The 22,788-nt window shown below is 41.4% G+C and overlaps 1 protein-coding gene across 1 annotated transcript in view; it reads right to left on the reverse strand.

Annotated features, from left to right (window-relative positions):
- The window catches only part of ATF3 (activating transcription factor 3), a 58,423-nt gene extending 37,319 nt beyond the window's left edge, over positions 1 to 21,104 (reverse strand). The window contains exon 1 of the mRNA XM_052653820.1: positions 20,976 to 21,104. Coding sequence (XP_052509780.1) covers positions 20,976 to 21,049 — 74 coding nt within the window. The 5' untranslated portion in view covers positions 21,050 to 21,104. The remainder of the gene's footprint in view (positions 1 to 20,975) is intronic.
- Between the last annotated feature and the right edge of the window lie 1,684 nt (positions 21,105 to 22,788).

Here is a 22,788-nt window from a genome sequence, read left to right on the forward strand (position 1 = left end):
AATGAGCAATGAGTGAATGAATGGTTAATGGTTAACTAATTTGCAATTGACTTTAAAGCAGAAAGGCTGAGTTTTATTTACCATTTTCCTGCTCTCTGTTGTGAGTTTACATCCTAGGGTATCACCCTGTAAGCAATACTTTGTCCCTCAGCCAATGGCTACTTCCCTGAGCTGACCCCGTAGGCTTCTAAATGTGTGGGTTGGTCACAAGAGGCCCAGGCTAAAGACTGTGGTTTGTGTCATGTAACCCACCCCCATGGCAGCAAACCCAACTTCTGCAAAAATCCAGTTAAAGTCAGTTGTTTGGAATGCAAAACACATTTTTCTATAGAAACAATATAATAAAGGAATATTTTAGCTCCCAGGCCAGCTTTCTTAAGCTCATAGATATGAATTCAGTTCAGTTCAGTTCAGTCGCTCAGTCGTGTCCGACTCTTTGCGACCCCATGAATTGCAGCACGCCAGGCCTCCCTGTATTTATTAATGTACCCATGCCCCAAATTTATTGAACACAAGTTATGTGTGACTTGAGAACTATATTATCATCATCAGATCTTTTAAATACATCAGATCTTTTAAATACATCACTTTGCTCAGTTTTTGGCTCTCACTGTTTTTAACTTCCAGATGGTCACCCCTTTCCCAAACATAACCCTCTTCCTCTGTCCTTCCCCCAACTCACCCACCTCACCTTAAGAGAAAGAAGCGAAGCCGGAGTCAGAGTCAGTGCAAACATTCATTTGTCAGAGGGAAGGTCCCCAACGATGCTCGCTACACCTAGAGGGCTCCTGTGCTCAGGCAGGGCCCTTCTAGAAAGTAATCATCATGCTTTCTCCAGGGTATTGCAGGGACTTGGGTAAAACTGGGAATAAGCTTTTTTTCAGCTATCTTTGAGATTTCTGAGTCTTTAGCACTGACATGAACAAAGAGTCCATTTTTTAAAGGCTTGTGGCTGATAACCGATGGTTATTTTTTGCCTTCCCGTAAAATTCAAAGGTGATTGGAGCTTGTGGCCAGTGGGACACTTTGTGTGTTTATTTCACTCCTGGCTCACAGAGAGCAGCGCTCTCACTCAGGAGGAGAGGGGACGACTACTTCACAGGGGACATTTGAAACTCTCACCAAACTAAGTTCTTTGGCTCTTTCTCCAAGGTTATTCTGGGCAGGAGTTATCCTCCAAGATAGAAAACTCATACTGATATGAGTACCATCTGAAACCCTGTACCACCAACTCTGTATCATCAGCTCTGCACCATCAACTATGTACCGTGGTCCAAGAAGAGTATTCCCACCCACTCACCTCCCGCTACCCCAGATAAAACTCTGCCGGCTTGGGACAGAAGAATCAGGAGAGCCAGAAGTGGGGATCCTGCCTTGTTGGTCTCCCTCCATCTCCAGTCAGGTTCCAGACTCAGCAAATCAGAGAAACCCAATGAAAAACTGGGTAACCTCAGAAGAGAGGAGACCTGCACCCCCTACCATAAGTAACTTCCCTGAGAAGACTATGTGTGAGGGTAAAGAGGTGTGGCTGAGTGATGCATACGGGATGGGCCCAGAACAGACTCACGGCGTGGTGCACAAAGAGTAGCCAAGACCCCCCTCCCCCCCACCTCCCCCGCCCACAGGCAGGACCCAGGAGAGTCGAGAGAGGCTGGAGAACCAGGAAGTTTGGGGAAAGGAAGATGCCAGAGACCATGGGAGGCCACAACAAGACCTGGATCATTTGCGAGGAAGCCAGGACAATGAATGGCAGTGATCAGTATTTTGAGAAAGAGACACAAGGGCAGAATGCAAAACTTGACTGAACGGATAATCTGAAATCATTCCATAATCATTAAGCTGAGCAACTTTATCCCAAGAAGACTAGATTGTTTTTCTTATGACAAAGAATAATTATGAAATATAATTGACTACATTTTACACCTATAAGTATGTAGCCTATAAAATTTGCTCCTGCTTCACTTAACATTTTAAAATTCACACATCTTCATAGATTCTCTGGGGGAAACAAGCAGGTGGAACAACAGAGGCTGAGAGGGAGCATCCGTGTGGAACGGGGTGGGATGCTGAGGGCCCTTTAAGGAAGGCTCTCCTTAAGGTGAAGCATGAAGGATGAGAAGGAGCCAGCCACACAGAAAGGTGTAAGAGTGCTCTAGGCAGAGGGAAGAGCATAAGCCAAGGTCCTGAGGCAGGAAAGAGGTCGGCTATTTTAGGAACCGCAGGAAGTTCAGTGTGAGCAGTATCATGAGCAAGGGAGGGAGCAAGGTGGGTTTGGAGTAGTGGAGAAGTAGGCGGGTCCACCTGGGCCTTCAAGCACTTCTGTCATTAGCAGCCCCAAAGCCACCACAAATAGAAGTCCTCCTTCAATCCATGGCTTCATTCAGAAGCCTCCTTCTTTCCCCACTCTGCTTGCAGTTCTGCCTCACTACAGAGGGCCTTCTCCCTGTGCCTTTGGAGGCCTCCCTGGTCCTCAGAATAGACCTTCCCCTGGAGAGTTTTCTTCACCTCCTCTTCTTGGTATCTGGCAGGTCAGAGAGGGGACACTATTAGATGGTCAAAGAGCTTAAAAATGGGCCGCTTCCTCAGTCTACCTCCAGGCATTCTCATGCGGGAGGCCTGGCTGGGCCCTGCAATCTGTACAATCAGCAAACTCCTACAAGAGTTTGAGGCAGGTGACCTGGAAGCTGCAACTGGAGAAACTCCAGGAGAAAGACAGAGGTCAGATGTAGGCAGGAAGAAGACAGAGGGGCAACTTAAAGAATTTTTGACTCTAGAGCAGTGAGATAGTTAATTTTCTGTGTCAACGTGCCTGGGCTACACACTGCCCAGATATTTGGTCAAAACATTATTCTGGATGTTGTTGGATGAACTCAACATTTTAATCAACAGACTCAGTAAAGCAGATTGCTCTACTTACTTGGGTGGGCCTTATCCAATCAGTTGAAGTCCTTTGCATTAAGACTTGCACAGAAACATCAGCTCTTCCTGGGTCTCAAGCCTGTTGGCCTTCAGACTGGAACCATACCATCAGTTTTCCTCAGTCTTCAGCTTGTTGACTGCTGACCTGAGAACTTGCCAGTGTCCATGATTGCATGAGTCAATTCCTTATAATAAATCTCTCTCTCTTGCTCCCTCTCTCTCCCTCCTATAGGTTCTGTTTCACTAGCGAACCCCAACTAATACAGATAGTAACAGCTGTTTTCTCTTTTCAGGGTGCTCAGAACTTTGTAATACAGTGGGGAAAACTAGCCTGATGGTAAAAGTTGTTAATAAATTTTGTTGTGCGAAATTGAAAAGTATAATGTGAATGAGACTTGAAAAAATAATTACAGCTACTATTTGTGAGTACCCTCTGGCAGTGTTTTATCTCCTTCCCCTTGTATTTATGTAACATCTGCCTTTCTTGTATGTATAATCGCCACGAGGGCAGAGATACTGTTTCGGTCACCACTGCGTCTGTGAGAGAGAGCCTGGCACACAGTAGGTGCTTGCTAAGTACTTGTTGACCCTGTCAGTCAATTTATTCCTCATCTTCACAACAACGCCACATGCTCAGGACTGCAATTTCCATTTTTAAAAAAAGCAAACCGATGCTCAGCTTGAGCTCTCTGATTACAACACCCCACCCCCACCCCTTCCATCCATGTCCGCCTGCTCCGGGCCCAGCGAAGATGACCTCTACAGAGAGATAACCTGGGCTTCTGGCCAGAGAAGGAGAGGCCAAGGTTAAGACCTCTGTTCCAGCATATGGTTCCGACAGTGACTGTGTCCTCCGGGGCTGTGGCTCGTCAGGCAGCCCCCCTATTTTATGGTCTCGACTTTCAACAGGATCCAATAAAATCTTCCCTCCCTTGCCCTGCAGGCCTGGGTAGGGGGAGGGCCGATCCGGCTTCCTGCTAGCACCATTTATCTGTCCTTCGGCCTCCCCGTTGGCTGCTTTAATGCTGCCAGTGCCTCAGGTAATATTCCCTCCATTAAACTCTCTTCAGTTAAATCCCTGGTCTGTGCATTCATTTTCCTGCTGGGATCCTGACTGATGAAGAAAACTTAGGTAACAAAACTAAAAGGCGGTGGAGGCAGGATTTGAACCCAGGTGTGTCTAGTTCAGAAGTCTGTTTTCATTTTGTTTTACCTCACTACCCCTACTGCCCTCTCAGAAATGGATTAGGGATGAGCCTTCCCCGTGACATCCTGTAATCTCTTGTAGAACAGTCTACGAACCTGACATTCTTTAGACCTCCCTCTTCCCAGAGAGGAACGCTGGTGGTGTGGAAGTAGGGCTTAGCCTTAGCCTTCTGTGGCCCCAGAAGCCTGAATTTGAATCCAAGCTCTGCTAGGAGCTATGTGAGACTGAGCAAGGGGGCTTCACTTCTCTGAGCCTCTGTTTCCCGATTTGCAAAGTGGGGCCATGCACAGCAGGAGGGAGTGAGGAGTGAATCGACCTGTGTGTTTACACCACCAGTTCAGTAAAGCAGGTGTCTCCTACCTCTCTGCAGTCCTGGTCTTGTGGCAGTGCCTGAACACGTCCCTGAAATCACTGAGTCTCTTTTTTAGGTCAAAAAAAAAAAAAATGCTGTTAAATCTCTATGCAGGGAAGCTGTCAGGGGTTTTGACTGCCAACAAAATACAGGCCTGTTTCAGAAGGAGGAGTCCAGAGACTCCGGCTCAGGAGACAGATCTTTTCTCCCAAGCTTCCTTTCAGGCATTTAGTTTTGACTCTCTTGCGACATGGCCTAAGGTGAATCTCATGACCAGTGTGTTTCTTCTCCAGCGCTAATGACAGTGACTAAAATAGGGTGTTATGGGGCCAGCCCACACAGCCCTCCCCCTGGAGAAGTTCTAGAGGCTGCGTTGCTTTACAAGGGTGCAGTGGGTTTGAGACCCATTGGTTGGTGATCCTGTTCTCTTTATAAGCCTCACAACATGTAATTGAAAACACATTCATGCAAGCTTACTAGTATCGAGTTTGGGGCAGAGGCTGGCCAGCTTCTTTCCAGTGCAAAGTGAGGCTTAAAAAAGTGAGATGAGGTGAGGTGGGTAAGGGCTGCCAGGTAAAGTACAGGATGCCCAGGTAAACCTGAATTTCAGATAAACAGCAAAAAGTTTTTAGTATAAGTATATCTGATATGCTATGGCAACCCACTTCAGTATTCTTGCCTGGATAATCCCCATGGACACAGGAGCCTGGCGGGCTGCAGTCCATGGGGTTGCAAAGAGTCGGATATGACTAAGCAACTCAGCACGCATGCCTGCGCTATGTGGGATACACTAAAAAGTCTTCATTTGTATCTCAAATTCCCATTCACGTGGGCGTTCTGTATTTTTATTCACTAAATCAGGAAGCCCTATGGGGTGGGGAAGAGAGATGTTTCACTGGCCTAAGAGAACACTATTTTCTGGCTCCTCATACACATTCTAGAAGCTCTCTTTTATTCAAAAATCACTGTGCTTTTTATAACTTGCTCCATTGAAAGATGACTCTATATAACATTTTATTAGCTGAGTATCTCAAATTCCCACTTGAATATCTCAAAATTCCATAGAATTTTCCAGGCAAGAATACTGGAGTGGGTTGCCATTTCCTTCTCCAGGGGATCTTCCCAACCCAGGGATGGAACCCCCATCTCTGGTGTCTTCTGCATTAGCAGGCAGATTCTTTACCACTGAGCCATTTAGGAAGCCCATATAAGCAGAGAATCACAGTGAGGAAGACTTTTGTGACTTGAACAGGAAAGCAGGCCATATTTTGTTTATGTCGGTTATTTCCCTTAAGTCATTAACAATTATATCATGAAGTTTAATATTTATAGCAGGGCAAACATCTATGGAATCACAAGTACTTTTTACTTTTTAAATTCAATGAAGCATGCTTCCAGTGGTAAAAACAACAACAGCGATAACAAAAAAGAAACAAAAGTCCACACCCAGAAGAGATGCCTTGGGCCATATACACTTTCCTCAAACTGAAACCGAAGTCGCTCAGTCATGTCCTTCTCTTTGGGATCCCATGGACTGTAGCCTACCAGGCTCCTCAGTCCATGGAATTTTCCAGGCAAGAGTACTGGAGTGGGTTGCCATTTCCTTCTCCAGGGGATCCTCCCAACCCAGGGATTGAACCCCGGTCTCCTACACTGCAGGCAGATGCTTTACCGTCTGAGCCACCAGGGAAGCACTTTTCTCAGGGCACTGCTAAACCTTTTGTAGATATCAGCTCAGAACTGAATTGTGTCATCATTGTTCTGCACTCTTAGTTTTCTTGTTTTTCACCTTGAGGGAACATTGGGGAACAAGTTAGGAAGGTGTCTGGATTCTCCACCCCAGGCCGCACACCACCATCAGCAGGTCAGCTCCCCAGAAACCCAGGACCAAGCATCACCCTCAGAGGGCATTTCCTGTCGGGGCATCACTGAGTCACTGAGGCATGTGATAATGTTGCATGTCATCATGCAAAAATTAAATTATGTTCAGGTCAAAAGTTTGGTCTTCCCGTTTCCATGAAGAGCACCATGACACTTCTGAAAATAGTGTTAGTGTCCTAAGGATTCTAGACAAATGTCACAGTTTTCTCAGAATGTTGGAAGACTGCAACTGTGGGATAATTACTGGCTTTTAATGTGCCTGTCCTTAGTAGTGAAAATAAAGTACAATGATCATATTTACATACTAAACTGAATATTGGGGAACAGTTCGGCAAAAAAGAAGACCCCCCCCCCCAATAGTTCAAACTCTGTGCAGAGGAGTGATACAGGTAAGTAATTGTGTCATTGGGATAGCCTGGGTTACGTAGGTAACAAACAGGTCTGAACATCTTGGTGCCTTAAAAACAATTAATTTGTTTCTTGTTCATACCACATACCCATCAGCTGCAGATCTGCTCTATTATCCTCACTCTGAAATCCAGGCTGACAAAGCTGGACACCATCTGCACAGAGTGCTGCCGTCCAACCATGGATGTTCATTTTATAAAAGAGGAATTCTGGCCTTAGGATGATTAACTGATTTAGCTAGGCAAGGAGCAGAGGCATCCTGAAAACAAGGTCTTTAAACTCTTACACCAGTGTCCCTTCTCTTCTACAGATGCCAGTTATCCTCTGTATTAGATTGACCATGCTCCAGGGGGACCGGGAGTAAACAAAGTCCCAGGTTCAACTCCAAAATTTTTGTCATGTTTACAGTATACTGGGGCTTCCCCAGTGGCTAAGGGGTAAAGAATCTGTCTGTAATGCAGGAGCCACAGGCATACGTGGGTTCGATCCCTGGGTTGGGAAGTTCCCTTGGAGAAGGACATGACAATCCACTTGAGTGTTCTTGCCGGGAGAATCCCATGGACAGAGGAGCTACAGTGCATAGGGTCGCAAAGAATCGGACACAACTGAAGTGAGTTAGCATGCACATATGCACGACATGTTCGTCATCATTCATTCATTCAGCTTACTATATGTTGGCATTATCTCATGCACTGGGTATACAGTGGTGATCAAAATATATACAGTCCCTCCCCTTATGGAGCTTATGATTTTATGATGGGAAATACATGGAGTCCCTGATGCTGGGAAAGATTGAGGGCAGAAGGAGAAGAGGGCGTCAGAGGATGAGATGACTGGATGGCATCACTGATGCAATGGCCATGAACTTGGGCAAACACCCAGAGATGGTGAGGGACAAGGAGACCTGGCATACATGAGGCAGCAAAGAGTTGGACACAACTGGCAACTGAACAACAAGAAGTACATGGAATTCAGTTTCCCAAACTTGGGAAGAGAGGCTGAGGTTGCAGGGAGTTGCCTGGGCTCTAACTGCTAGAAGCTCCAGCCTTAGGAGTGTAGGATGCAGACATGGCCTGGTACTTGGGAATGAGTCAGTGATTGGATCTGCAGTGTCCTTGTCATTGCCATATAGCAGTGACCCTGAAATGCCATCAGAAACTCGGGTTTGAAGTTGAGAAGTGAAAGACTGAGTGGGAGAATGAGATAGTGGAAGAAAACGGAGAGATGAGTGAAGAACAGAGAGAAGGAACATAGAAACAAATCAAATATGACTTCCACCTGAAATGAGCCTGCACATTCAATTCCAAAATACATGAGAAACTTAATGCTCAGAGAGACAGTCTTTATGAAGTCGATAATCAGGACAAGATTTTATTCCACATTGAAACTAACTTTATAAATCAGCCTAACAAAGACTTTAGAATAAGTACATCTAAGGTATCTAAAGAGAGGGATAAAAAAATATTAGGAAATTATAAAACAAACTAGATAAAAACAATACCAGGTTTATTATTATTTTTAAAGACTCAACTAGAAATCTCAGAAATGAATAATGCAATCATTGCAATTTAAGATGCCCTGGATGAGGAAATTTATGGTCTGAGTAAAGTTGAAGAGTGCAGTAGTAAGGTGCAGAGGGTGCCAGGAACACACCCAGGGTCCAGGCAGAGAAAGAGAAAATATTCAGAGGTGTGGAGGATTGATTTAGAGACACGCACTGACCATTATCTAAGGGGAATTCTGAAGGAAGAGCAAGGAGAGGACACTCAAGCAGTATTTAAAGAGATCGTTCTGAGACATTTTCAGACTCCAAGATTTCAAATCAAAATTACATTTGAGTACCAAGCATGGAAATAAGAATAAATTCATACCTAAACACATGGTAGCAAAATTTCAGAACATTAAGGAAAAAGATAGTCTGAAGTTAATAGAGATAAAAGATGAATTACCTGCAAAGGAATGAAAATTAGTTTGATGGCAGCCTTCTCATGACAACAATAGATACTAGGAGACAAGGGGTATGTTCCAAGTGAAGAGAGAAAGTAATCATCAATCCAGAATTCAATATCCTGAGAAAGACATTTCAGGCATGCCAAGACCAAGGGTTTACCAATTACTGACCGTCACTAAAAGAACTACTAAACTAAACTTTAGTAAATATAGCCAGCTATTGACTGCAAAAAAAAAAAAAAAAAAACACACACAAAAAACAAAAACCTTTTTTTAATATTTAAAAAGAGTGAAATACAACTCTGAAACAAAAATAACAAGATAGGAAGCAGGATTCACCTGCTTAGGATTTACTAAAAAGTGCTGGGATATGAATGGAAATCTAGAAAGATGGTACAGATGAGCCTGTTTGCTGGGCAGGAAAGAGACACAGACTCAGCGAAGGGACCTGTGGACACAGAGAGGGAACAGGAGGGTGAGACAAATTGGGAGAATAAGATTGACATATACACACTACCATCTGCAACACAGTGGCAAGCTGCTGTATAGCACAAGAGCTCAGCTCGTCCCACCTAAAGGGGTGGGATGGTGTGGGGATGGGTTCAAACGGAGGGGCTCTGTGCATACATACAGCTGATTCATGTTGTTGTGCAGCAGAAACTAACACACTATTGTAAAGCAATTGTCCTCCAATAAAAAAAATAAAGAGGAAAAAAAAAGTGCTGGGGCCTTTGCTGTAATCAAAAGAACAATGGATACATAATACCTTAAAAATATATTCAGTAAATAAAGTGATCAACTTAAGAAAACAGGAACAGCAGAAAAATCTAAACAGAAATATGAAAATCATAAATATAACAGGAAAAATTAAATAAACATTATTTAGGGAGAATGAGTAAAACCCAAAGTTGATTTCTTGAAACAACTTAACAGAAATAGACAAACCTTGAGCAAAACTGAAAAATGGGGAAAAAAAAAAATCAAACCCCACAAACAGAAAATTAGAATAAAAAGAGGTTAGAAATAGATTCAACGGAGATAGAGAAATATGTAAAAGAATGCTATTAAAAACTTAATGTCAATAAATATGGAAATGTGGAAGAAATGGGTAATTTTTAAGAAAGAACAAATAAATTTTGGTAATTTATTCAGATGAAATCAGAATAAAGCCTTAGCTAATAAAAAAATTGTTAATCAAAAGTCTCCATCTTTCAAAGAAACAAGGCCCAAATAGTTTTACTAGATCTTCAAAAATATAAACACTGTTTAGAAACAAACAAACAAAAGAAACCTCAGTTCAGAGAATGAGGGAGAAAAAAGGAAGAGCATTATTTAACTTATTTTTTGAGATACTAAAGTCAGACAAGTAAAGTACAAGTAAAGAAAAATTTATTTACTCTCACTTTTCATGTAGAGATAAAATCTTAAGGAAGACATCATGACCAAATAGGACTTAGTCTGAAATTGAAAGTATAATTGGTTACAAACCCTACTAAAGGTTAAAAGAGACATAAAGCCTTTTCCTTGATTTTTATATTTTAGTGTCGTTTTGATAAATGCAGAAAAGACATTTCATGGAATGCAGAATTCATTTGTGGAGAAAAATGTTTGCAAACTAGGTATAGAAGTTAATTTTCTTTAACTGACAAAGGCTATATATGAAAATTTTACAAATGTTATACCAACTCATTATGTTTTAGAGGCATGTCCACTAAGTCAGGAATAACATAAGGATAGCAGTTATAAGCCTGTATTCAGCGTAGTACTAAGGGTCTTGACTGGTCTTCTTTGCACTAGCAAAGAAAGGAGGGAGACAGAGACCAAAAGAGAAAGAAAATTGTTCTTGTTTGTAGAAAATGTAATTGTCTACATAAAGAATTCAAGAAGATTCACAGAGAAATTCTTAAAGTTAAAAGGTGTTCAGTGAGGATGCTAGATAAAAAGATCACACAAAATTAATATCATTCTTAGCAGTAGTCACTAATTAGAAAATATAATAGGAAAAAAAGAATTTTTTCCACCATAGTAGAAATTATGTGACACTTAGTATTAAATTTATTAAAACAAGTGCAAGACCTCTGTGAAAAAAATTATAAAAGCATTATTGAACAATATAAAGACCTAAATAAATTTAGAGAAATACCATGTTCATTAGAGTATTCAGTAACATAAAAATGTCAACTTTCTCCATATAGATTTATGGGTTTACAGCAATTTTAATTTGAAAAATCCTCAAAATGTGTGTGTATTTGTGTGTGATTCTTAATAAGATAATTCTGAAATTCTTGTGAAAGGGACAAGAAGAGTCAAGACAACTTTGAAGAAGAAGGTAGATTTGTCTTATTAGATATTTTGTTATTTTAAAAGACCGTGATGGTATTGAGTCAGGGGACGGATAAATAGATGAATGGAACAGAACAAAATCCCGGGAATGACCTAGACACATGAGGAAACTCTCTGTACATCACAGAACAGTGGGGGAAACAGAGGGACTGAGAAAACTAGTTACCCAGGTGGGAAACAGGAGAAAACAGCCTCCTACTCCCCCAGCCATAAAGACTAAAGACCTAAATGTGAAAGCGAGCTTGCAACTTTGAGAAGAAAATGTAGGAAAATATATTTATTATCACCAAGAAGGGAAAGATTTCTTATATAATATACAAACATATAAATAACCAAATAAGAGGGATATATCTGATTACATTAAATCAAAAGATTATGCACAAGAAAAAAAGACATACAAACACAATAGAAAGAAATTATAAAACAGGAGAAGGTATTTGCAATGCATACAATCATAAATAGGAGATAGTCTAAGAAGCAGTAATTACACAAGCTGAATACTTTGATCACAGGGCAATAACACTATTAATAAATAGAAATTAAAACAAAATAACAATTAAAGTATAAGATCATGGCAGTTAGGAGATAACTAAAGTAAGAACACACCATATCAAAATTTATGAAATGCTATTAAAGTATCCTGAAAGAGGAAATCATGGTCTTCAAGTTTTCATTATCTTTAACGAAAGGTAAAATGAAAGCTTTCAGCCCAAGGATTTAATAACAAAAACAACAAAAATAAAATCCCTCAAAAGTCAAGAGAAAGAAAAAAATAAAGGCAACAACAAGATTAAATGAGTTAGAATATAGGAGAATTTATAAAATTAATTTGAGGGCTTATTTAAAAACAATAAGATAGACAAAGTTTAGAGAAAGTAAAGAAAGGAAAAACTTGCAAATAATAAAATAGAAATATAAAGAAGGGATTCAATGTCAGATGAGGATATAGTTTAAACATAAGATAACACTTAGCAAAATTGTAAGTTATGAATTTTAACTTAAATGAAATCATCTTCTGTAAATACACATATTGCAAAAATTGGAAATATTAAGCCTAAATACATTAATCACACTGAAGAAACTAAGGGAAGAAAAGATGGAGAGAATTCCCTCCTGGGAAAAAATGTCTAGGCCTAGAAAACTGTATAGGGAAAATCTTTCAGATCTTTAGAATTAGGTAATTATTATGCTTCAATAATTATTTAAAAACACTGAAAGACTTGGAACATGTACCTAATTTACTTCACAAAGATAACCTTGATGTCAAAACCTAAAAAAAAAAGCTCAAAAAAAGAAAATAATGAATCTATCTAAATTATGAACATAGAGAACAAATCCAAACACAGACAACAGAGTATCAAGAGAATAACCCCAAAAGGATTTAACCTAGAGTGAAAAGGTTTTATGTCTTAATATTTGAAAAATCCAACAGTATAATATATCGCATCCACCAGTTTAAAAAGAAAATCCAAATGAGATTCTCAACAGATGCAGAAAAGTCAACTAGTCCTTATTTTAAAATGACCAGAAATTTAAGAACTCCTTAACAATAACAAAATATTTATTTCAAAACTACCTGTGAGAATGAAATACTAAGGTAATAGTATTAAAATCAGGAAACAAGCAGGGATACAGTTCATTGCCAATTTTATTTGATTTTTAACTGGAAGGAATTCTCACCAATTAAACAGTATACATCCTAGCAGAAAACTGCTCTATGTAAAAAAGAGATACAAAAGCCAGTAGATTTTCTACATAGAAATACTATCCAGTTAGAAGGTATAACTTTAAAAACTCAAACTACAGTAGTAAAAATGAGCAATGATGACATTGAAAACCTCTATTAAATTCCCTGGGATAGTTTTAATGAGAAAGTAAAGGATCTATATAATAAAAACTACAAAATGTTACTGACAAATCCAGAAGAGAATTTGGATATTGTTCCATGGCAACAATGTCGGTATTTTTCAAATTAGTTTGTATCTCAATATACTTTCAATAAAAATTTCATAAGATTCTTTTCAGAACTTGATATTATCACAATAATGTTTACTGAAAGAATAACAAGGTATAAACAGCAAAGAAAATGTTGAACATGGAAAGGAATGAAGAGAAAGTGGCCCTGCCCAGAATTAAACAATTTTAGGAAGCAGGTGTAAATAAAATGGTGTGGAACTGACGAAAGAACAAATATATAAATGTACAAATCAGTTGCACAGAATAGATATTCTGAAACTATATTAACCACAAGAGCTTAATCTATAATAAACACAGCATTGCAAGTCAGTAGGGAAAAATTATTACTTAATAAACTATGCTGGGTTAACTATTAAGAAAATATAAATTTAAAGATTCAGATGGCTCAGTGGTTAAGAATCCACCTGCAAAGCAGAAGACATGGCAGAAGCCATGGGTTTGATCCCTGGATCAGGAAGATCCCCTGGAGAAGGTAATAGCAACCCACTCCTGTATTCTTGCCTGGGAAATCCCATGGACAGAGGAGCCTGGTGGGCTACAGTCCATGGAGCTTCAAAGAGTAGGGCACGACTTAGCAACTGAGCATATAATAAAAATAACATTAGATGGATAAATAGGTGTAAATATATAAATATAAAATCATTAAAACTAAAAAGACTAGAAATACATTTTTTAAAGTTTAGTAAAAATAAATAAATAAATAAAGTAAAAGTTTAGTAGTTTAAGTCATCAAGGGAATGTAAATTATAACTATAATAAGCCACCACTGCACACCCAACAGAAAATGGCTAAAATGAAAAAGACTGACAACATCAAAAGTTGACGAGAATACGGAGCAACTGAAACTCTGATGCATTGTTGGTGGGAGTATAAAATGATACAACTACTTTGGAAAAAAGTCTGGCAGTTTCTTATAAAACTGAGTCTATATATACCTCCTCTGACTCAGCCATTCCACCCCTAGGTATTTCCCTCAAAGAAATGAAAGCATATATTCACACCGTGCGCTGTGTTTAGTCACTCAGTTGTGTCCAACTCTTTGTGACCCCATTGATTATAATCTCCCAGGCTCCTCTGTCCATGGAATTCTCCAGGCAAGATACTAGAGTGGGTTGCCCTGCCCTCCTCCAGGGGATCTTCCCAACCCAGGAATTGAACCCAGGTCTCCTGCATCACAGGCTTTACCGTCTGAGCTACCAGGGAAGCTCATATTCACACTGCTGCTGCTGCTGCTGCTGCTAAGGCGCTTCAGTCGTGTCCGGCTCTGTGTGACCCCAGAGACGGCAGCCCACCAGGCTCCCCCGTCCCTGGGATTCTCCAGGCAAGAACACTGGAGTGGGATGCCGTTTCCTTCTCCAAAGCATGAAAGTGAAAAGTGAATGTGAAGTCGCTCAGTCGTGTTCGACTCCTAGTGACCCCATGGACTGCACCCCACCAGGCTCCTCCATCCATGGGATTTTCGAGGCAAGAGTACTGGAGTGAGGTGCCATTGCCTTCTCCGAATATTCACACTATGACTCAGCAATTCCACCTCTAGGTATTTCCCCAAAGGAAAGGAAAGCATACGCCCATAAAAGTGCATGTACAAGAATGTTCATAATGGCCCCAAACTGGAAATAGTTCAGATGTCCATCAGTAGAGGATGGACATGCAACTGTAATATAGACACATAATGAACTATTACTCTTGACAACCAAAAGAAAGTCTTGGAACACATCAACACAGATGAATTTTTTAAATATCGTGTTGAGTGAAACAAACTGTACACAAAAGAGTTCATGGTGCATGATTCCATTTATATCAAGTTCTAAAGCAGGCAAAACTAACTGACAGAGAAGAAACTAAAGGCTGCAGTTGCCTTTGGTGTAAAGTGAGAGTAAGGACCTCTGGGGGAAGGATACTGGGGAACTTTCTGGGATGATATTAATTTCTTTCTATACATATTTTAATAGTTTTATTTGGACAAAATTCACATGCTATACAATTCACCCATTTAAAGTGTAGAATCCACTGATTAATACATTATGTGAATATATTAATGATTAACATCTATTCTTCAATATGTGCAACCACCAGCTTAAAGAGAAATCGTACCCTTTGAATTTTTAAATCTTTGTAGATTTATGCATTTTCATTTATCAAAACTCAATGAATAATCGACTTGAGATTTGAGAATTTCACTGTAAATATGTATGTAAACTTTATCTTTAAAACTTTTTTACTAGAGGGAAATATGAAATAAATTTCAAAGTTCTATGTGGAAAGGGTCATTCTTCAGAAAAGAAAATATTGATAGATCTGAGCCACTAGGGAAGCCCTAGTTACTTTAAACCCCCAAATCTTTGTGTGTCAAAAACATATAAATATAACCAACACTAAATGCAAATATCAAGCCAGAGATTATGTTTTTAAAAAATATTAGAAAAGGAGGGTTTTGTCTATATATTTGTTATATGTGTAAAACATTCTAAATCATTGCAAATATTAAGCTACCAACAGATATGAGGGCAAAGACTCCAAACACAAAGTTCATAAATTGTAAATAAAATTTAACAAACATGAAGGAAATTTCCTCTTGTTTACAGAAATTTTAAATTATATCAGGAGCAATATACACATCAAAGGTGCTAGGAGTTGTATGCCTTTTGATTTATTTTCCTTTGAGAAATATATTTATTCTCCTTTGAGAAGAGATATTTAATGAGAATAAGAACAGTTATGCACAAGGATTTAGCTACAAAAATGTTTATTGCAGCATCATTTGAAACACTGACAAATCTGGTGTTAACACAAATGCTTAATACAGAGAGTGTTAATGAAATAAGTTACAGTACAAGATATTAATATAACTTAGCACTCCTGCACAACCATGTGAAATGATATCGTAAAATAATTAATGGTGTGGAAATATGTTTACATCTTGAGTTAGAAAAAAAAGGAAAAAAGGCCAAAAATTCCTTCATCCTGTTAGGCTAACCCATTCCCTTGTATCAATGCTGTGGACACACGGGCATTTGGTTCCTATCAACTTTCCTTGTTTCCCATTTCCCTTTGGAAGCTGCTCTGGGAAGAACAAATAGGCTAGCCTCAAAACTGGGCGGGGGAAAGACATGTAAAAAAATAAAAAGAGAAAGTGTAAAATACTGTTTCAGTTAACCTTTTTTTTTTTTTTTAACTGGGAAAAAGTATATAGGCACATGATCAGAAATTGAAACAGTCAAAAAATGCATGATGAAAATAATCCGTCCAGACCCAGGAGACTTAATTAGCTTTTCTTATCTTCTTCAAGATTTATTTTTTTAGGAAGACATCTACTAAAAGGAACAAACAAAGCATAAGAAAGAGAAAAGAAGGAAGAGAGGGAAGGAAAGAAGGGGAAAAGATATAAAAGGAGAATATGGGGGAAAATTAGAATGAGTTTAGTCTATGAGGGGTCTAAACAGCCCAAATTTATTTTAGAATATATGTTAAACATTTGGACCTCAAATATTCAGCAACTTGCTACTACCTTAACAACAGTACTACATGAACATTTGGAGAAGGAAATGGCAACCCACTCCAGTACTCTTGCCAGGAGAATCCCATGGACAGAGGAGCCTGGTGGGCTACAGTCCATGGGGTCACAAAGAGTCGGACACGACTGAGTGACTAAACACACATGAGCATTAAATCATTGACAAATATTTATAAAATATATCAAGATCAAAATCGAAGAGTCTTTTTACTTAAGAAGCCTTAATGTACAGGGATTGTGTCTTCCAACCCACATTAGGGTTCCCAGCCTGGCAAGCATTAGTGTACCAAACAATGGAGTAGGAGGTGTGAAATGAAGACTGTCCTGGACGTGTGGCTCTGATTGAAACACCAGTGGGGGTTCAGAACCTTAGAAGCACCGGGCAACCTGGGTTTACCCTGTTGGAGAGCATGCGTAGGGCAGCAAGCACCAAATGACAGCCACTGGGAGCCCACAGGTTTTCTTTCTTGGCATCATCTTCGGATGTTCGGGACAGGACCATATGTCCTGATCCTCTTTTACAACCATTTTTGGATTGATTAGTCATGAATAAACTGGTTTATATTTACTGCTTGAAGTAAGCCTAAGAATATTATTTCCATGGGTGGGGAGAGGAGAAATCAGTTAATGCAGATAGTCCACAAAAAACACAGCTGGGCCTCTCAGTCGAGGGCAGGTTAGGGTTCTTAGTGTGAGTTCTTTGCTGGGGGCCACTCCCTTTTTTTCCATGATGCAAATATAGAATATTCAAAGGTAGGGTAGTCAAGGGATGAGATTTGATAGAATTGATTTTTACTGGTTCATCAAAGACATTCCAAAGTGAACAGGAGCATTTCTGTGTATGATTAAGCTTGCTAGCTTAAAAATAATTAACAATTTATTTGCAAACAGTTTATTTATATGTGAGCTTATAATTAAAGACGTGTTCTTTTTTACATTAAAAACAACAACAGCTTTTATTGACTGCTCACCATGTGAATGACAATTGGTTAGAAACCCTTAGACATTTTACAGGATGAGACGAAATGCTTTGGAGAGAAAGCAACATGGGAGCCAGAACAAAAGGAAACAATTTATTGAGGGATGGCGGCAAGGGGGTAAAGAAGGAGACAAGGCCAAGAAGCTGAAGCAGGAGTGGAAAGAACAAGAGAACGAGCTATCCTTGAAGCCCTAACAGAATCTGGAAATCTGCTCTTGCCTGTATGAACAGGAAAGTGAATGTTTTTCCCACTGGGGGCGGGGGAGGGGGAATAGCAGAATTAATCTTTTCTAAAAATTTCTTTTATACCTTCAAGCATGTATCTGAGTGGAACTTGTGTTTTCCAAGAGTTTATGTAGTCCAACTACATATCTTTCACCTGCCATCACAATGCCTCAGACTAAGTTGGCCCCATTGTTCTTATACCTGCAGTGATGACCTCAGTTCAAGATTCAGCAAGCGAAATTAAACCTAACAGTTCTCCTGATGCACCTCTAACACAGAAACAAAATGACTGCCGTGTTTTGGAGAGCCTTTTCCAAAAGAGTTTCTGAGTGCAGTGTTGCACTTCCATCTGATTTTAGTGGGTAGCCCAGGGGATGCTAGCGGTTACTTTTCCTTAGTAGTGGCTGGTGCCTCAGTAGACGAGTCTATTTGCTGAGCCCCGCAGCCCTGGGCAGAAGGAACTCAAGGCAGGAAGATCAAGGCAAGAAGCCCAAATAAACAGAAGAGCAGAGCTCTGAAGTTGAAAGCTCTTATTCATTAATTCTGCAAACACTTACTGAGCACTTACTATGGGCAAGTTCCAGGTCAGACACGGGGCGGGGGGGTACCGTAAACAGACGCTGATCCTGCCCTCCCAGAGCTCAAGGTGCATCCTCTCTGGCAGGCAGAACAAGTGTTATTAACTTTCCCATTATGAGACCAGGAAACTGAGGCAGAGGACAGACATAGCTCTGGATCACAACTGGAGCTCAGCTTTTCTCTCCAGAGGCCTAAAGAGTTGGCTAACGGAACTCAACTGGCTGTCAAACGTTTCTCTTACTAACTACACAAAGCTGCTTTAAGAAAGGACTCACTTCACCGCGGGCTTCTGCTCTGCATCTTTAATATTCAGGAACTGATTTGTGCCCCTCTTCCTTTCTTAGAAGAACTAGCCTATTTTTCACACAATTTTAAAATTGTTATTATTATTAATGCTGGTAATAAATCAGCTTTAAGAAATAATTCGCTGAAATCTTTAAATCCATCTTTCCCTAGAGTCGGTCATATGAAAACTAAGACCGTGAAAAAGCTTAACAATTTTTTTTTAATACAAAATGATCAGGCATCCAGGTATTCGGCTAAAAAATGCTCCATCTGGACCCTTCTTCCTGGAACTCTGCATTCACCTGCCTTTCAAGAAATCTGAATCCTTTTCGAGGAAGAGGAACCCAAAAAGAAAGGTTCTCTTTCCTGAGAGCATTTCCCTTATTCCTTTACTTCTTTCAGCTGTTAGCAGCAGCTGGCGCCCTCAGTGTGCTGAACTGCTGCCTTGTAAACATTCTCTCTAATACCGCGCATTACTCATAGTTTGAAAATCACTTTGACTCCTGAAACATAATTATGTTAATGTCAGATGAGTCAGCAGGGGGACCACACGCTGCTCCTATGGCAGTCACGCCTCCGGCCAGCCTCTCAGCTCCTGAGGCTTCGAGGGGGGGCGGGGAACGGGGGGGGGGCAGAATTTAAAAAGAGAGAAACCCCCTCTCGGGGAGGAGAGAAGAGAAATGAATGCTTATGGCTCAAAGAACGGCTTCAAAGAGTGGCTGATTTCATTTTAGCTGCAACATGAAAGGGAGAGTCAGAACGAAATCGCTAACCCTAGGTTAATCCGTTTACGTGAAGAATAAACAAGAATTTGGCGAGTTTCCTCTAGACAGCTGTGATTTTTCCCGCCGAGATGGGTTGAGACAGGTCACTCGTGAATACACAGTCGTGATGGTATTTCCCGGGCTCCCCTGGGACCTGTTATCACACCCGTAGGAGGTGATGCGGGGCAGCCCAGGAGGAGCACGGAGGAACATCAACCCGGGACAGCCAGAGGAAATCGGCGGCGGGGGCTCGTTCGCACGGGGACCCCAGACGGTGCCCGGCTCCCCTGGGCTTTTTAGCTTTGGCGCTGTGCCCACTGGGCAAGCGCGACCCCCCTCGGCCTAAAGTTTGCAGCCACTCTCTTGGGCTGTGCTCAGCATCACTTACAAGCTCTGGATTGTTTCCTAGATGCTGGGAAATGAAGAGGAACCGAGTAGCACAGGGTTGGAGGTTTTCGGCATCTCGGTAACCACACTGCTACCGCCCCCTGCTCTAGTCCTCGTCGCAGACCAGCCCCCCAGCAACCCCAGCGTCCCCTCTCAGCCTGCCTTCCCCCTCTGAACTCAGGAAACCATTTAAATACATGGTTATGGTGCCTCCCTCCCGAGAAGGCTTCCAGGTTCCTTATCTCACTCGTGTCTCATGATAATGCCTATTTTATAAGTGGGGAAACAGAGGTCAGGGAAGGGGTGTCCTTGTGCAAGGTCACACAGTGAGGGACAGAGTCACACACTCAGACCGTGGGGCCCTTCCTGCTCTGCCAACAGAGAGCTGGGAGTCCATACCTAGAGGACTGAACAATGCCAGTTGGGGTTAAAGGACCCCAAGAGTATATATATTTTTTACAGCCAGGTAAGATTCTTAGTTGGCTGTAATCTACAGGGAGGCAGTGACCTGCCCAAGGTCACAGGCTCAGAAAGTGACAGGAGAAGCTGCCAGACAGGGTCTCCTGACCCCTGATCCAGGGCTTTTTCCCTTTGGCCTCATTATTTCCTCACTCTGGACTTACCCCAGGTTAGACCTGGGAAGAGTCTGTTTTCCATAGTTAATCTAGGCATCTACACTGCTGATTTTTTTTAAAAAAGCATTCTATTCCCAAAGCACAAGGCCCCACAGGAGGCAGAGATGTCAAGGAGGAAAATTCACTGGAAGGAAAGGGTTAACCGCATCCAGTGGCTTCCCAAGATGGTATGACTGATCAATACCCCAGATTAACTATGGCAATGATCGGTGGTACCCTCAAACCATGGCTTCATCCAGGCTCATTTCCAAGGCAATTCAACATTGCCTTCATTTGACCCCACTGTAGTTATGTAACCTATGAGGGGTAAAATGCCCAATCCAACCTAGAGATTCTTCAGCACCCTCACTCTAGGCCTTCTGATCACCTACCCTTGGACCACTCCTTTGGGTGATGTAGAGGTTTCACGGGGCTGGTGCATGGAACTCACTTTCCCACTTCTCTCCAGGGTGAGGCTGACCTTGGCCATGCTGGGTATGTCCCCCTAGCTGGAGGTTTCCTGACCAAATAACTTTCTGCCATGGCATTTCCCCCGCTTGGCCCCAAAGATAAAGAAAAGTCAAGACTCACATTTTGAGGTGGGTGCCGAAAATCCTTAGGGAGCTGCGGAACACCCTGTTTAGAGGAGGATTTCTCCTCGGCATGTCTCCCCTTCTGGTGCCATCCAATTTATCCTTGAGGCATGGTTGGTAGAGAAGAGCTGACTCCGCCCCCTGCCCCCCAAAGCAACCAACAGCTGTTACTATATTGAGTGGCAATATGATGTCATATCATAGGTGACTAACTCATCGAGCCTTCTCTGCGAGCCATCAGCTAAATATGACAGACTTCCATCATCCTGACCTTTTCACAGGAGAAAGCTGAGTGAGGGGCTTGAGGCTGCCTCTCGGGGCTTAAGTTCATGCCTGGCACTCTGTGGTCAGCATCTGTGACCGAGCATGTGAGCACACACATGTCCAGTCCCATACTGACTTTCCTCCACTGGCCTGACTTTGAAATTAGTAGCCATCAGGATGTTTAATAATCAGAGTCATTAGTGAGGAATTGGGGAGGGGGTTGTATATATTTACTTGCATAACCTAAGTACTGTTAGACATTTTACATATGGCTTTTTATTTAATTTTCCAAATGCCCTGAGGAAGACAACACAATCCTGTGGAGTTAGAGAAACTGAGGTCAGCGGGGTTAAGGACTTTCCCAAAGTTGCAGAGCTGATCATGGTGGGGCTCAGACGCCAGCCCAAGTCTCTGTGACCCCAGGATGGACTGAACTCTACATACAGAAGCGTGTCATCACCTCACATGAATTTTTTTAAAAAGAGACTTTATTTTGTAGAGCAGTTATAGATTTACAGCAAAACTGAGCAGAAAGTACAGTTTTTCCCATGTGCCCCTACCCATCCTCACCTCCACTCTCCTCAACTTAGATGTACCAGAATGGTATATTTGTTACAACAGAAGAGCCTACACTGACATATCATAATCCCCAAAGTCCAGTTTACATGACAGTTCACTCTTGGGGATGCACATTCTGTGGGTTTGGACAAATGTATGATGAATGTATACATCACTGAATATCACAGAGTAGGTTCACTGTCCTAAAAATCCCCTGTGCTTCCCCAATTCATCCCTCTCTCCCTTCTAACCCTTTGCAAGCACTCACATCTTTACTGTCTTCATAGCCTTGTCTTTCCCAGAATGTTATATGATTGGAATCACACAGGATGTAGCCTTTGCAGGTTGGCTCCTTTGACTTAGTGATATGCATTTACTGTTCCTCTGTGCCTTTTCATGGCTCTCTTTATTTTTGGTGCTGAATAATATTCCATTGTCTGGAAGTACCACCATTTATCTGTCCGTTCACCTGCTGAATCACCTAGCTTTTAAAATTTCATTCTACTATGTGTGCGTGCTTAGTTGCTCAGACTCTTTGCAACCCTTTGGACTATAGCCCACCAGGCTCCTCTGTCCATGGGATTCTCCAGGCAAGAATGCTACCGTGGCTTGCCATTTCCTTCTCCATGGGATCATCCCGACCTAAAGATCGAACCTGAGTCTCCTGTGTCTCCTGCACTGCAGGTGGATTCTTTACTCGCTGAACCATTCATTCTATCGTGGTTCACATTAAAAACAGAGATAGCCACAGGAACTGGTCTTTCTCTCCTGGACCTCATACCTACCTCCTCACTACTGCCACCCACATGGCACCTGTCAGGGGGTGCCACTTTGGTCTCTCTTGCTATGCATCATTTTGCAGCCTGGGAACCAGCTATTCCTCCAGAACAAGCACTAAGGCAATCTGAGGAGAGCTCATACATGCACATGGCCAAACCATCTCACGTTCCCTTCTTCCTTCAGCCCAATGTTTACCCTCCAGCCCCCAA

The sequence above is a fragment of the Budorcas taxicolor genome, chromosome 16 (genome assembly GCF_023091745.1).
Source record: "Budorcas taxicolor isolate Tak-1 chromosome 16, Takin1.1, whole genome shotgun sequence".
Classification (NCBI taxonomy): Eukaryota; Metazoa; Chordata; class Mammalia; order Artiodactyla; family Bovidae; genus Budorcas; species Budorcas taxicolor.